We start from the raw sequence: 15,845 nt of genomic DNA, 5'->3' as shown, positions 1-15,845 counted from the left end.
ATCATCATGAAAATTTTACACAATAGATCTATTTTTTACAACTTAATTACGCTACTTGTATTACTTAATGTACCTTTCATGTATGTTAAAATGAATCATTAAGACTTATAATGTTATATAAACATAGTTTTTATGTCACAAGTAATTGCTATCCCGCTAGGGAAGAAAAAGCATTACAGAGGTAATAAGGCACTCGGGAACTCAAAAGGAACTGTTGTCTGAATACAGTTGAACAAGTATATTGTTACATCTTTAATCACGATCCACCCAAAAAGAAGCCCTTTGGATAAGAATAATGATAGAGTAGACAGACGTCACAGAATCTGAGTTCCAGTTCTGCCTAATGCGCATGCTTGGGAGTCAGGTTCACCCGTATGACCTGGGGTCTGCAAAGGAGGCATTTCCACCTCAGGTCACACCAGGGAAAATGTCGTGCTGTAATAGGAGGAAAGAAGGGGATTGAGAAGAACCGTGCAGTGGTATTTTTCGAGAGAATAGAGATGGCTGGAGAGAGAAGCTATGCTGAGCTTCGTGTAGGTGGTCTTTCCCCTCTCCCGCCCATCCTCTGGCACTGTTCTTCTTAAAAAAGCAACTAGCAGAGAAATTTTAAGTTTCTGAGATAGGGAAATTCTGACCTAAAAAAAATTGTTATAGTGACTGTAACTGTGTGTTCTCTTTAGAATCAACCGTGTTCATTCCCCAGCCGGAATACTCCGTGGAAGAGGATGTGGGCGAGCTGTTCATTCCCATCAGGAGGAGCGGTGATGTCAGCCAGGAGCTGATGGTGATCTGCTACACACAGCAAGGTGAGGCAATTGCCCAGCAAAGTGAAGCAGCCCACAGTGTGTCTGTCAGCCTCTTCGCCTGCTGGAGTCCCAGGGGGTGGACTTTTTGCAAGGTTTTTCGTAGACACTGAAGAACTGGATGTTAAGACGTGAGCTTTGGTGTTGTATTTCTAGGGGCTTCTTTGTGTCCGTCTGGCAGGAGGCTGTTGCTTCTTCCCTCAGGTTTTGGTCTCTTAGTCCAATTTAAGATGGCGGGAAACCGAGGCCTGTTCAAACCTTCCAAGTCAAAGAGGGTTATTTAGAGGTGGGGTCTAGTCTAGTATCAGGGTCCATGAGATAATAAACAGAAAAAAAAAGATGCATGATTGAATCAAAAACCAAAACTGAGTTATAGACAAATCATTATCAATTGGAAATAGATCAATGAATTATAGACAGGTCACTATCAATTGGAAATGGGTCTAAACTTTTCCTAAAGATGCCTTCTTAGAGTACATAAAAAAATATTAATAGTTAAGGAACCATGTAACGGATATATGCAAATTTCCCTTTGAAAAAAATAGATTTCCCTAAGCATATGGTTTTTTTTTTTGACATAATTAGTGCTAAAATGACCAGCATAATCAATCCAACGTGAATTCTGGAGAGACTCATGGAGTTAGAGCAGTAATGGCAAGCCATATCTATCTTCTTGAAGTGCTTCAAAGTTTCCATAAGCATTAAACTCAATTTTAGAAATGTTCTCAAATTGAAAGAACAGTAAATGATTATTTAAAACTTTAAAACTAGTTAATAATCATTGCAAACAATTTTCAAAGAACTATTTTGCTTTTATGCAAGAGGGAGGAGCTCGATCCTGACTTGACTCAAAATGCCATACTTTGTTGACTCCTAGGCCTTACTTCTTGTGAATGGAGATGGAGGAGTGGTAGGGAAGGGGGTAGAAGGGAGGTGTGAGGGGGAAATGGGAGGATAGGAGGGAGGGGAAACCGTGTTTGGCATGAAAAAAATAAAAAGACTCAGTCTTGGGACCGAGGTGGCAGAACCAGTGTGTTGACTTCTGAACAGCTCACTTCCCCAAAGCCTAAAACCCAGTAGATGCATGGAAAGACTAGGCAAACACAGAAAGCACATGGCCTTGGCCTCTATGGGGAACGTTTGAATAGTGGGAGGGATTATCTTCCCTGTTATGTTGATTTGAAAGCCTGTAGGAAGGAAGGCAGGAGAAAACACTGGCGGGCCAATATTCTGCAGGAGACCCGTGATGCTAGAACACTGTAGTTGCCCGTGCAGTTCTGGGGTGTTGCAGTATACAGTCGCAACCGTTAAATACTGAAGCTGAAAACAACACGTTTGCAAACAGTGGTTCAGCCCTGACGTCTCTTGGTTCTCTCGGGGGCCCTAGGGACCGCGACCAGCACCGTGCGGACCTCAGTGCTGTCTTACTCGGACTACATCTCCCGGCCCGAGGATCACAGCAGCGTAGTCCGCTTTGACAAAGGCGAACGTGAGAAAACGTGCCGTGTGGTCGTAATCGATGACTCCTTGTACGAGGAGGAGGAGACCTTCCAGGTCCTTCTGAGCATGCCCATGGGCGGGAGGATCGGTGACAAGTTTCCGGGAGCCAAGGTGACCATCCTCGCAGACAAGGATGATGGTGAGTTTTGATCCCCCCCCCCAGGCGGCAACACCAGACACAGCTTTCTAAACAGAAAAACTAGAAAGCGAATAGAATCACGGGGTGCACGTTGTTTCTCTGCTGGATTGTATAGTGACTTAGGTTCATCAAACACGGGCTACGTCAATCATTCCTCATTCCTGATGTATTGTTTTCATGCCCAGTTTCCTCTCTAGGTCCTCTTACAGTTCAACTCACCAGTGAGTCATTACAATCAGCTTCCATGGTAAAGAATCAGCATCCTTTTAAAAAGCATCGTGGGTTGCCTTCTCTTTTCTAACTTTAATCCAAGTGTTTGAATCTGTTTTTCAAAGAAACTTGTAAGAAGGGCTATCAGATGAATCACTGGGCGGGAAACAGCTATGTGGGAAGTTAAGTCTCAAGACAAGAGGAGTTGATAGACTAGAACACCCTTCCCTGGGGAAACGTAATTCCGTGAAGCAACACCAACTGAAAAAAGGTTTGCACGTTCTTGTGAGGAGAGAGAGGGAGGGAGGGAGGGAGGGAGGGAGGGAGGGAGAGGAAGGAAGACTGCAAATGATCTTGTGATGCAGGCAAAGGGTGAAGCAGACAGCACTGCCCTCTCCTCCCATGGACTGGTTCCCATCTCCCTCCCTTTTCCCCATGGCAGATCAAAGAGGATGGATGGTCCTTGCTGTCAGAGCAAAGCTGCAGGAGAGTCAAAACCCAAAAGAATCTTAAAACTCAGGAGACTGAAAACAATCTGCCAAGAAAGGTCTTGGCTAGCTAAGGTGAAGGAGAAAGCGTGAGACAAAGATGTCAGGTCGTCTCCTTCACACGCAGGCACGTGCGCATGAGCACACACACACACACACACACACACACACACACACACACAAAACCCTTTGTTTTGCCTCTAAAAGTTCTCTGAATTACAGAATGAGGCCTTTTTGTGGTTGGAAAAGTTTAAAAACACTGATCGTAAATTCAGGAATGACTTCTGACAAAAGGCATAGAAAAAAAGCTCTCCTGAGTTTAAATAACATCCTTCATTTTAAAAATTGCTCCTCTAATGCTTCACTTAATAAAGGGTCCTGTATTTGTATTTTTTAAATTTTTAGTTATACAGATGAGGGTGTGCTTGAGTGCAGGTCCCCAAGGAAACCAGAAGTGGTGGTCAGGGTTCCTGGAGTCATAGTTACAGATGGATATGAGTGGACCTGAGCAGCCCTGGTAGGTGCTGGGAACTGAACTTGGATTCTCTGCAAAAGCAAAATGTGTCTTTAACAGCTGAGCCATCTACTCTGCCGTGTTCTGTGTTTAAACCAAATATAGGAATTTTATTTCAAATTGAATCATTCTTAGAGAGCCAGTATTTTAAATGTCCAAAATTAACCTTAGATTGTCCCTCTGTGACATTATAAAACTTCTTACATCTTAAATTAGCCTGTAATTCTTGTTTGTGTTAGCCACGTGGCTTGGTACCTTTTATCGGTGAGTCATTCTCATCTTGTGTCCTCTGTGTCTGGGTGACAACTGACTGCAGACTGAACCTTTCCTCTTCCCAGAATTCTCCTGTTCTGGTTGCCCCGCCTATACTTCCTGCCTGGCTATTGGCCAATCAGCATGTTATTTAACCAGTACAAGTGACAAATCTTTACAGAGTACAAGACCATTGTCCCACAGAAGGCTAATTATGGTTTGACTTCACAGCTAAATCAAAGGGAGTAATGGATTATGAAGCCCTGAGGAACCCAGTTGTCCCAGCCACAGTGTTTTAAGAAAGCTCCTGGTGAAGAGTTACAGCCAATAATGGCTGTTGAGAGGGAGAATCAGTATTCTCCAGGGAGAAACCCTCTGACTGCTTATTCAGTCCCAAGCAGTTAGTCATAAACACATCTACATTCTAGTAGCACTAAATGGACCCAGCAGGCTATATTTGTATAGGCATATGTCTATATTTATTATACAACTATAAATAACAATAATAATAAAGATATGGTGATGGATGTGAGAGATAGTTGGGGGAAATATAGGAATCAGTGGAAGGGAGAGAGAGGGATCAAAAATGATTTAAATACAATACTCTAGTATGAAATCCCCCAAAATAAAAATTTAAATAAAAAAAGGTTTTCCACCAAGCTCCACAGCCAGTGTCCTGGGCTCTGCGTCCATGCTGCTCCTGTCTAGCCAGTGGGTCTTGGCCTTCCAAGCAAGCCCCCTCTTTGCTCTCCAGCCTACTTTCCTCGCGTGAAGCATGATACAGCTCGGCTGTCCCTGCTCATAGCGTTTTGTGGAAATTAGGTAACATGATCTCTAGGGAAGTCTATTAAAAACTGACTCAAGCCGGGCGGTGGTGGCGCACGCCTTTAATCCCAGCACTCGGGAGGCAGAGGCAGGCGGATCTCTGTGAGTTCGAGACCAGCCTGGTCTACAAGAGCTAGTTCCAGGACAGACTCCAAAACCACAGAGAAACCCTGTCTCGAAAAACAAAAACAAAAAAAAACAAAAACAAAAAACTGACTCAATAGAAGATGGTGAGCCTCAAGGGCAGTGAGTCCGGGAAGATGGACTTGATGCACCTGAAGATGCCTCAAATAAAAACAGATGGTCTGAATTATTGCACAGGGAGAGCAGGGAAGTTTTTGAACAATATTGTGAAAATACCAGAGTGGGGTTTAAAGGTTACTGATTAGAAGACAATGACAGACATTGGAAGTAGAGGGGAAGGAGGTGAAGTTAAACATAAGAATGAACACCAACCCCAGAATGACTAGGTCTCTGTGGAAGAAGAAGGGAGGAGAGGAATTTTAAAAACTTTGTGGCCCAAAAGTTTATGGGTGGTTCAATGTAGGGGCTTATGATAAGAATTTAGGAGAACCAATGTAGGAAAAGAGATTCTTTTTTTATTTTATTTTTATTATGTGTAAGGGCGTTTTGCCTGTGGGTATGTCTGTGTACCATGAATGTGCCTGTCCTTAGTCTGGTTCTTCCACCTAACCTTATCCTGTTCAGCTATTGGCCAGTCAACCACTTTATTAAACCAATCACAGTGGCATATATTCACACAGTGTAAAGGAATATTTCACACTTAAATTTATTTTGAACTTTATAAGTCAAAAGATTGTAAGTTTTTAAAAAAAACACACACACCAACATAACCCAGACCCAAAGACTATACAACTCAAAATCACACAACAGAATAACCCAGACCCAAAGACTGTAAACTCAACAGGCTTTTTTTACAGGAGTGCCCCCACACAGAGCTGAAATCCATGGATCATCTCATTGGGTTTTACACTTTGACTGTTGAATGTATTTTTATGAACTTATCCACCACCAAAAATGAAAATCCCATGCCCGGCTTAGAGGTAGAAAAAGAATTAACTTATATCCTCTTTCATCATTCATGTGATTCATGGCCTGCATCCAGTCCTTCCTCATCCCATAATACTTATTTTCTTTTCCTTTCTTTGTGACTTTCACATCATGCGTCTCCATCCCATTCATTTCCCTGTCCCTTTGTATCTGCCCTCTGCCTTGCAAACTCTCCCCTTGCAAAAAAAAAAAAAATTAAGAGAAAAACAGAAAAAGGAAAAATCTCACCATTGAAGCTGTAGTGTTACACAGTAAACCACGCAGTAAACCCTGTTATCCATGTATTTTTACTTAGACATGTTCACTGCAGAGAGTCTGGTTCTAGGCCTCCGGTTTCTACTACACTGTCAATGCTGGGACCTCCCTGGAACTCCTCTTGGTTATCCTGCTGCTGTCCTATGGAATGGAGATCCTGAAGGACCGGTCACTTCATGTGCTATCATAGATGGGTAGATGTTGGGGTGTGTCAACTCACAGCCCATGGTTCTGGGCATGGGTAGTTGCAGGGTTGGTCAGCCAGTCAGCTCTCCACTGTCCTAAGCACCAGGGTGAGCTCTCCAGCACTGGCCTGGATGGTTTGAGGAGCAAGGGGAGGGGTCAGTTCTTCTGCTTTCATGCCGTCAGGGTCATTCTCCCACTCCCACACCTTCAGGGCCACCTGCCATAGGATTCCAAGGGAGCGATCTGCCCCCATCCACACCACCTTATGTCAGCTGAGGAGCAGGGCCAGATCTCCCATGTTTAGGTTCACCCACAGTACTTTGCCTTTCTTGTTCTCTTTTCTGTATATACTGTATCCACATATACATCTGTTTACATATATACAATATATTCTATATGTACTGTATCCGCATATACATCTGTTTCCATATATATTCTATATGTGCTGTATCCACACATGCATCTGTTTACATATATACATATATTCTATATGTACTGTATCCACACACACATCTGGTTACATATATACATATATTCTATGTGTACTGTATCCACACATACATCTGGTTACATATATACCTATATTCTATGTGTGCTGTATCCGCATATACATCTGTTTACATATATACCTATATTCTATGTGTACTGTATCCGCATATACATCTGTTTATATATATACATATATTTACTGTTGGCTAGATTCTTCATATGATGGAGAGAATGTATTTTTTTTCTCTATGAGATTATATAATCCAAATTGATTTTGAATGTTGCTGCTTTTCAAAATAACTGGAACTGATGCGTTTGTTGTGTCTTTTTGCAAATCAAGTTAAATTTTAACTACTTTCTGATGAAGACTCATGTTGTATCTTTGTTTAAATATGATTTCTGGATAGGCATTGCAGAATTACAGCATGTATTCATTTGTTCCAAACACATGAGTGGGGGAAGGGAGGGAAAAGCCCCCGGGGATGTGAGGGGGCAAATCACCAAAGAGAAGGAGGAAGAAGAGGAGGAGTAGGAAGAGGTGGAGGAGAAAAAAATAGTGGAGGAAGGGAAGGAGGAGACAGAAGAGAAGGAAAAAGTGGAGGTAGAAGAAAAGGAAGAGGAGGAGGTGGAAGAAGAAGAGGAAGAGGTGGAGGAGGGGACAGGGATGAAGAAGGGTGGAGGGAGAGGCCTCCCCAGGTTTAGCCACTGGAGGACCTGTGCTTCTGGGTCCCCAATTCCTAGCCCTCTCTCTTTAATTCTGTACCTCACTCAAGAAGTCAACAGGCCTTGTGTAAAGGGAAAGCTCCCAAGAAGCAAGGGACACTTGCTGAACTGCAGGAGTAGGGTCTGTATCAGTTGGGGCATCTTTGATGCAGCCCCCCAAAGACTTGGCTGCTGGGAGGTCCCTGATCTTTCCCAGTCTGTAGGCACAGTTCACTACTCACTGCAGGAGAAGCACTGAGATTTTTCCCCACTTTACACACGCAAGCTTGGCGAGCAGCCATTTGGATCCCTTCTGCGCATAGCCTGAGAACGTTACACCAGGATTACCAGAAAAGGAAAAGACTCCAGAGCGTTTTATGAGGAGGGCTAAATGTTCTGTATAATTTACATGGAACAGTGACCTTGCTGCCCACAAAGAAAGCAAGCCCAGGGGGACTGAGCTTGGACCCAGAACCGGTTTACCCAGAGTGAGCTCTGGGGTCATAGAACCTGTGTGTGCAGGCATGGGCTGGAGAGGTTCAGGGCGGAGCTGTTGCATAAAAGCTGTCTACAGTATTAAGTTAATTCCTGTCTTCATTTTTCAGGGTTTAAAGAGAAGGGTGTGACTCAGTAGTAGAGCAGTTGCCTAACGTGTGAAAGGCCTTGGATTTGATCCCAACGCCCGCCACAAAAATACCACTTGATTTTCTAGTGCTGCATATATAACACATAGCCAGTGCTAAAACAAGTGACTTCCTAGTTTCTGGAATCTTTTCACTTATCACACATACATTTTGTAGAAGGCACAGCATGCCTGTGTTCTATCATTCTGTTGTGCTTAGGTAGCTCACCTAAGGGGAACAGTCGCTGAGCGCTGAGCCAGCACAGCTGCAGAACGCTTGGCATTAACCTGGACAACCCACTTCATATCCTACTCGTGGTGAAAATATTGAGCAAACACAGTTGCCTTCTGCTTCTACTGCAAGATTCAAAGGATTTTGGATGCCCTAGTAGTGAACTTGCAGATTGAAGCTCTCTGCTCTTTTGTATGTCTCCAACCTCCAAATATTCTAGAATGACTGAAATAGTGTAGATGTTCCAATAAGTCACAGCCGAGCCATGCTGGCTCCCTCTCTGCCGACTCTAAGTTCTCCAGAGTCCTGGGGACATCACGTCAGTGCCATCTGTTGCTTCAAGATGAAGGCGGCACTGCCTTTGGCACGCCATTTGAGAAACCAGCCAGCAGAGACTGTTATCTCTGCAGTGCTGGGCTTTGGTTCGCTTGTCAGATTCTTTCAGACACATAGTGTCTTGTGTTTGGTTTGTGTTTTTCGGAGCAGCATGGTCTGCCTAATACCCATCTCTTCCACACTCGAGAGCACGCTCTGGCGACACTATCCCTGCAGATGTCAGGAGTGTAAACATCCATGCCTCTCACCACTAAAACTCTGGCAGCAGATCACTAGCATTCATCCTTGGGATCTCAGGCAGCGATGAGTTCTCTTTCAGTGCTAGAAAAAAATCACATAAATCTCAGTAGCCACTTTTCAAACACCAGACTTTTAAAATTTGTAAACTTAGAACTATCGAGGGAAAGTTTCATCTTCTTTTTTTTTTAGTATTTAGATTATTATTTATTTATGTGTGCATATATCTATGTCTGTATACGTGCATGTACCTGAGGTTAGGGCCATCCCTTGGAGCTGGAGTTACAAGCAGTTGTAAGCTGCCTGATGTGGGCGCTGGAAATTGAACTCAGGTCCTCTGCAAGAATAGTACATGTTCTTAACCACTGAGCCATCTCTCTAGCCCAGTTTTATTTTCTAATTAATTTTTTTTATTATTTTATTTTATATGTGTTCATGTTTTGCCTACATGTGTGTCTGTGTACCACATGCCTGGTGCCCATAGAGGCCAGAAGAGGGCATCAGATCCTCTGAAACTGTAGTTCCAGATAACTGTAACCACCATGTGGGTTTGTGGAAATTTCATAATAAAATGCATTCAGAGACTAGACAGATGTCTCGGTGGTTACGAGCACATGCTCTTTTTTGTTTTTTTTTTGTTTTTTTTTTGGGGGGGGAGTTCTTTTGGAGACAAGGCTACTCTGTGGCTTTGGAGCCTGTCCTGGAACTAGCGCTTGTAGATCAGGCTGGCCTCGAACTCACAGAGATCCCTCTGCCTCTGCCTCTTGAGTTCTGGGATCAAAGGCGTGTGCCACTGCTGCCCAGCTTAAGAGCACATGCTCTTGCAGAGGACTCACGTAGGGTGAGTTACAGTTACCTGTGAACCCAGCTCCTGAGACTCTGATGCCTTCTCTGGAGTGGTTTTTATTGTTTCTGGTTCTTTTTCAAAGTTATTTGCTTATATTTTATGTGATTGAGTGGTGTGGTGTGTGTGTGTGTGTGTGTGTGTGTGTGTGTGTGTGTGTCTTTGTGTGTCTGTGTGTGCATGCAATGACCTTAGAAGCCAGGAGAAGCACTCGGATACACCGAGACTGGAGTTATAGGCGGTTGTGAGCTGCCAAGTGGGTGTTATGACTGAACCTGCCATGATCTTAACTGATGAACATCTCTCTAACCCCAATCATTGGTCTTCAAACAGTACTGTGTCTCAACTACTGGCAATACACTTATGAGTACACAGTACTATACTAATCTGCAAAGGACTTCAAGTATATGAGAAGATGTGTGGGTTATACGCCAGCGCTGCTCACTCTGTTAAGGAACCTGCCCAGCTGTATACTTCGGTATTGTGGGTGAAAAAAACAGTGCTTTGTCCAAAAAAAAAGGAGGGGGGAGTTTATTCAGTGATTAATTAATATGAGTGACTATGGCCCTGAAACATAGATCCGGGTTTCCCTGATTGGCGGGTTCTATCATCAGTCAGGTTGCCTGAGCTTTTATTAGTTACAGAATAAATTGAGATTGTAAGTCAGTGTGCTTACCAAATACATCCACTAGGAAGGACATTGGGTAGACTAGTGAGAGCCTAGCAGGAAAACCTCTTCTGTCTTATTCTTAGCTTTGAGGGAGGTGGAAGCTAATGTCTACTGAGTTGATATATTTCAAAGGTTGCCTAATAATCAGAGGGATATTAAGTCAGAGATAAAGGCTGGTGATAATTAGAAATTAAGGGGGCCAAAGACACCCCAAGATAATTTTGGATTTCTGTCAGCAACATCCCTGCTCTCTGCAATCATGAAGTCCTAGCCAGTCAGCCTGTCTGCAAAATTTCCAACACAGGCTTGGCTTTCCTAGGGAACTTCACCACAGAGTGCCCACCAGATACCCTGCAGTGACCCACAGATGTTTAGGCGGTGCCTGTTTCCTTACATGTTTGTGTGCTAATTCCTTGTGTTGTTCAAGACGCTGTGCCAAGATGACAGAGACTAAGAATCCGCTCTGTCTAACCTTTCATGTTTCCTGGACCCCTAGTAAGTGTTGGGCAAGCTCCCAAGGTGCTGAAAACACAGCGGTGAAGAGAGATCCCTTTCTAGGAGAATCTGAACAAAGAGCCCCCACGGACCTGTGCACTTTACTGCAAATGATAAGGGCAGGCTTCCCATTGGCAGCTTTCTGAAGGTCGGGAAACTTGGCCTTGACCTTAAGGAAGCCTTTGCACCCCGTCCTCCTTACAGAAAAGACCTCAGTGGAGTCGCTCACACTGGCAGCTGGTAAATTAATGGGCATTGCCATGTGTCCCTTGGGCTGTGACTGACAGTCTCTCTTTTGTGAAGACAATTGCACCGTTGGGGATAGCACTGCCTTAGCAGGTCAGCAGTCCCTGAAGGCAGCCTTCGAAAAGAAGTAAAATGGTCTGTAGCTTTTTATGAAAATGCTTTCTAAGACGTGAGATCACAGGCCTGTTACAGACCTCTTACAGGGCTGAAATAGATCTCAGCTTCTGTCTCCCTGAGGGCGAGGGTGTTTCACAAATACTTGGTTTCACTGTCCCCAGAGATGTGTTCAAAAGTGAAGCTGTTGGGTCAGAATGCCAGCAAGGGGCTCGTTGTGGATTTCCTGTCATTTTTGTGAATAATCATCCTCATCGTGAAGGGGGATTGTTCAGGATTGTTCACTGCCAGGAAGAATTCAGAAGCAAGTAAACACAAAAAGCCACAGAGTTCCCACAGCTGAACAGTGTGGTGAGATAGCCCTGGAGAGGAGCGCTAACGTGGAAAGAAATGCCCGGGTTTGCTCCGTACCTGTGGGTATGAGCTCCATCTTGGCTGGGGAGGGGGCTATCTAGACTACCCACCGTGGTCACAAAGATGCGATGCCCCTTTCCAGGGACCGCTGTGCCCTTGACAGATGGAACCTGAGCCCTTGCTCAACCTGAACTCACACGTTTGCCTGTTCTTTTCAAGACTGGTAGGCTTGCCAGGTTGTGTGGCCTGGATCTGGTTCAACAGGCAGCCATTAGCAGAAAGCCCTTGATTAATTCTCTGGGGACAGGAAATTGCTACTTTGATCAAAACATTTTTTCTCCCTTGGCTTTTCTAGAAAAGACACTAGAAAACTCCTGTGTCATAATTACGGGAGACCTAGGAATTGAGCTGTAGATCAAAAACATTTTCCTTTTTTTTTTTTAACGAAGGAAAGGACAGTCACACAGCACCACCCAGGTTCCGGGACACTAGCTTTAGAGGTCAGAAGCAAGCGGCACAGAGAAAAAGTTTCAGTAGCCGTCACAACTAACCCTTGACCTCTCCTGGTTTCCCTCCTGCATTTTTGTAATTATAATAAATCCTATTTCATATGTACAGGTGTTTTGTCTCCACCTACATCTGGCCACGACTGTATACCCGGGGACTGCAGAGGCCGGAAGAGAGTGTCAGATCTCCTGGAACTGGAGTTCCGGGTGGTTGAGCACCACCATGGTGGTGTTGGGAACTGTTCTTAACTGCCTAGCCATCTCTCCAGTCCCCTCCCTCCGGTATTCTTCCTCATAGTGAAAGCACCTAGCGAGGCCAGCCTCTTCCTCTCACCATCCACCCGAGATCCTTATTTGTTTTATGTCCCTATGGTTTATACTTCTACCAGTTTTCTTTATTTGAGCAGCTCACACAACAGCCAAGCTAGCTTCAAGTGGCTCCTAGATGCTTGTACTTGCTGCCTTTGGTCCGTCCATCCACCTTCCATGCCCCTAAAGGCATCATCACTTAAATGATTTAAATTAAATCTCATCAGCCTCTCACCCTTCTTAAAACTGAGCACACCTTTGGACCAGATATCTCTCAGGACAAGATTCCAGTCACAGGGGCCTGCAGGGCCTGGCCATTGCCACCTATTTCTTTGTTCATCTTGTCTCTTTTCCTATATACCAAATGGAGCTGTCCCTAAGCAGGCAAGGCCATGGACTCATCCACACCGCTGCTTCTGCCCATCATCCTCCCACCCCACCACGCCCCTCCACCTTCTCTAGACTAACTCATGTTAGTGCCCCAAATCTGGCTTCTACAGCAGCATGCCACAGGCATCTTGCTTTTTCTATGTAAAAGAGTCACCGTATTGACACTACACACAAAGCCTGACAAAGTGGATTTGAGGTTTGTGGATCTTTCCAATCCTATCATTCTCTTTGCAATTTCTCCCAACTCCATAGCCTGCAGGGCTCGGCCAGGACCATCCCTCAGGTTATAAACTGGGGCTGCTGTCTTCAGTCTAGGAGGTTTTACTGCTTTATTATTTTTGTTGTTATTCTCTGTTAATTCATTTATTAACAAAGTAGTTACAAATCAAAGACTTTAAATGAGCAAAGTCTTAGCTGTAGAGGCAGGTGGGTTTGAGCATATGTTATCTGCCATGAGATATAAGAGCTATAGTCCCTACATTTTTATCATATTGGTATATGGCTTCTGCAGGTGACCACGTTATGAGACAAGAATGGTTTTCCAGCTCCCACTTGAGAGACTTTTCTTCCCATTTACCTTCTACTCAGGAATACAGAAAGTCAACAGTGAATGGGTTGCATGAGTGTAAATAAAATTAAAAAAAAAAAAAGAAATGGCTTTAACTAGAACACACACACACACACAAAAAAAAAAAACCTCCAATCCCCAGGAGGGCAAAAGAGTGTGATAGCTAGTAAATGAGGCGATCTGACATCACATGGTCCAATTGGATTGTCCTTGTGTTATAAAGCAGAAATTCAAGACCCAGAGGAGTGACTCCCTTGGGATGAGGCTTTGCACAGTGACCCAGGAGGTCCCGGTCTTAAAACTTGGAGGGGGAAGCTACATTGACTAGAAAACCACCAGCAGATCTGACAGCCAGCCACCCTGACAAGCGTTCACTAGGATCTGACAGGAGTTATGCATTCCTTTGCCCGGAACAGAACGGAGTGGCGCAGGCTGTTTATTCTGGACCGCCGCTGGCTGCCAGCAGACGTGTTCCAAGTGTCGTTTCTTAATCAGTCTGTGGTCAACATTATTTATTTTCCCAGTGTCAGCCACACGCTCTTATCCCTGGGACCTCACACGGATTGTGTTTAACACTTTATTCCTCATGGTCTTTCTTCCTCCAGCTGCTGAGATTCCCAAACCAATCAGCCACATGCCGGAGCTTTATTGATTTGAAATCTTGTAAATTTATCATTAGTTAGCAGGTATAAAAGTATTTGTGTATGACTTCTGCTCGGTGATTTCTGACGTATGTACAGTCGCTTTAAGTGCCATCTCGCCTCTGTCCCCATTGCTCCCCTTTAGTTTTTGAGTGACAATTGCATTTCCACAATTTAATACAAACGCACACATTACATACTCTTGTTTTCCCGTGCAAAGAAAGGTTTTTTTCTTTTCCTTCACACAGTCATTTCTACTTATGCATCTTCAAAAAGAATATTCTAAAAATATGAACATCTAAGTATGTTTATTGCTTCATTGCTTTAAACATTTTCAAAGAAATTGCTACATAGTGGAAAAATAATTCACATTTTACTATATTAGTCTCTCATGTTTGAATCCTGCTTGTTCTATGCCCAGAGCAAATTATTTAACCCCTCCAAGGCCCAACTTGATTTTGTCAACAGTAGATAAAAAATACCTTACCTTGTAAGACTGTTATCTCTGGTAAAGCCCTGGAGACAACTTAGCATAGGGACTAGAGATTTTGACGTGACCTGAAGAGGCAGACGCCCAAATGCAGCTGGTGCATCACCCTGACTGCACTGTCGCCATGGCAGGAACTGCTATTAACTGCCGTGTTTTTTTCCCACACAAGAGGAACTAACAGCCAGACCTATTCCTTTACATCAGGTAGTCAGAAATCTTAACTTATGATCCCAACTCTTTTTCTCTCCCTTCCTTCTTTATTTCTTTCTCTCTTCCTTCCTTCTTTTCTTCCTTTCTTCCTTAGACAGAATCTTACATTGCCCTTACTGGCCTAGAACATGCTATGTAGATCAGACTCACCCTAAGCTCACATAGATCTGCCTACTTCTGTCTTTTCACTGCTAGATTAAGGCCTGTGGCATCATGCCTGGCTAAAAGATTGTTACCTTAATTTTTAATACATGTGTATGTGTTGTGCTTTGATATATACATATGCACTACATGCCTAAAAAGGTAGAAAAAATATATTGGGTCCCTGAAGTTGTAAGCCACATTGAAGTTATAGGCTGTTGTGAGCTTCCCAGTGTGTGTACTAGGAATGGACCCTGGGTCCTCCGCCAGGAAGTACTCTTAACCTCTGAGCCATCTCTCTCAACCTTGTTCCTTTATTCATTTATTTTATTTGGAACTAGGGTCTTTCTATGTAGCCCTTGCTGTCCTGGAACTTGCCATGTAAACCAGGCTGGCCTCAAACTTGCAGAAATACACCTGCCTCTACCCCTCAATACTGAGATTACATGGCATTATATCCAGCAAAGGGAAACTGTAAACACAGGCTTTGACATAGGCGCTGAGAGCTGAACTCTCAACGTTTTGGTGGTGAGCCTTAGCCTTCAACAGCTGAGCTGTCTCTCCAGCCCTCCTTTGAGTTTGGATTAAACACATTATGTCAGTGCAGTCTGGAAGAGAAAAGATACACGGGTTTAGAAAGAAGCTAACTTTACCCACATCAAAAACTTGGTTGATTTCCACCTGTGATTGGCTTTTGATGTTTGCCTCTCTGTAACCTTTGCCTTGTAAAAATAGATGTAATGTTGACTGAAGGCTTTTTAACTGGTCTCCCCAAATAATTATGCTCATGACTGTAAACCGTGTCCCATTAGCTCCTCAGAACCCCCAGCAATGCTCCCTTTGTACTTGTAACCATCCGGAATAACCATTTGCTTTCATAGGCCCTCCAAAGCACCCACAGGTGGGAGCAGAACATGGTAAGAGGCAGCTAATCTTACTGCAGCAATTTTAAAGAAACACATCAAACAAGAGTCTTGGAAAAGCTAGCAAAGGAAAGTAGAGTCTG

The 15,845-nt window shown here is 43.8% G+C and overlaps 1 protein-coding gene across 1 annotated transcript in view; it reads left to right on the top strand.

Moving 5' to 3' along the window:
* Positions 1-15,845, top strand: part of Frem2 (FRAS1 related extracellular matrix protein 2) — a 129,278-nt gene that overhangs the window by 68,622 nt on the left and 44,811 nt on the right. The window contains exons 5-6 of the mRNA XM_005343968.3: positions 681-806; positions 2,191-2,442. Of these exons, the coding sequence (XP_005344025.1) occupies positions 681-806; positions 2,191-2,442 (378 nt within the window). The remainder of the gene's footprint in view (positions 1-680; positions 807-2,190; positions 2,443-15,845) is intronic.

The sequence above is a fragment of the Microtus ochrogaster genome, chromosome 1 (genome assembly GCF_000317375.1).
Source record: "Microtus ochrogaster isolate Prairie Vole_2 chromosome 1, MicOch1.0, whole genome shotgun sequence".
Taxonomy (NCBI): domain Eukaryota; kingdom Metazoa; phylum Chordata; class Mammalia; order Rodentia; family Cricetidae; genus Microtus; species Microtus ochrogaster.
This window is presented reverse-complemented; position numbering and strand designations above follow the sequence as displayed.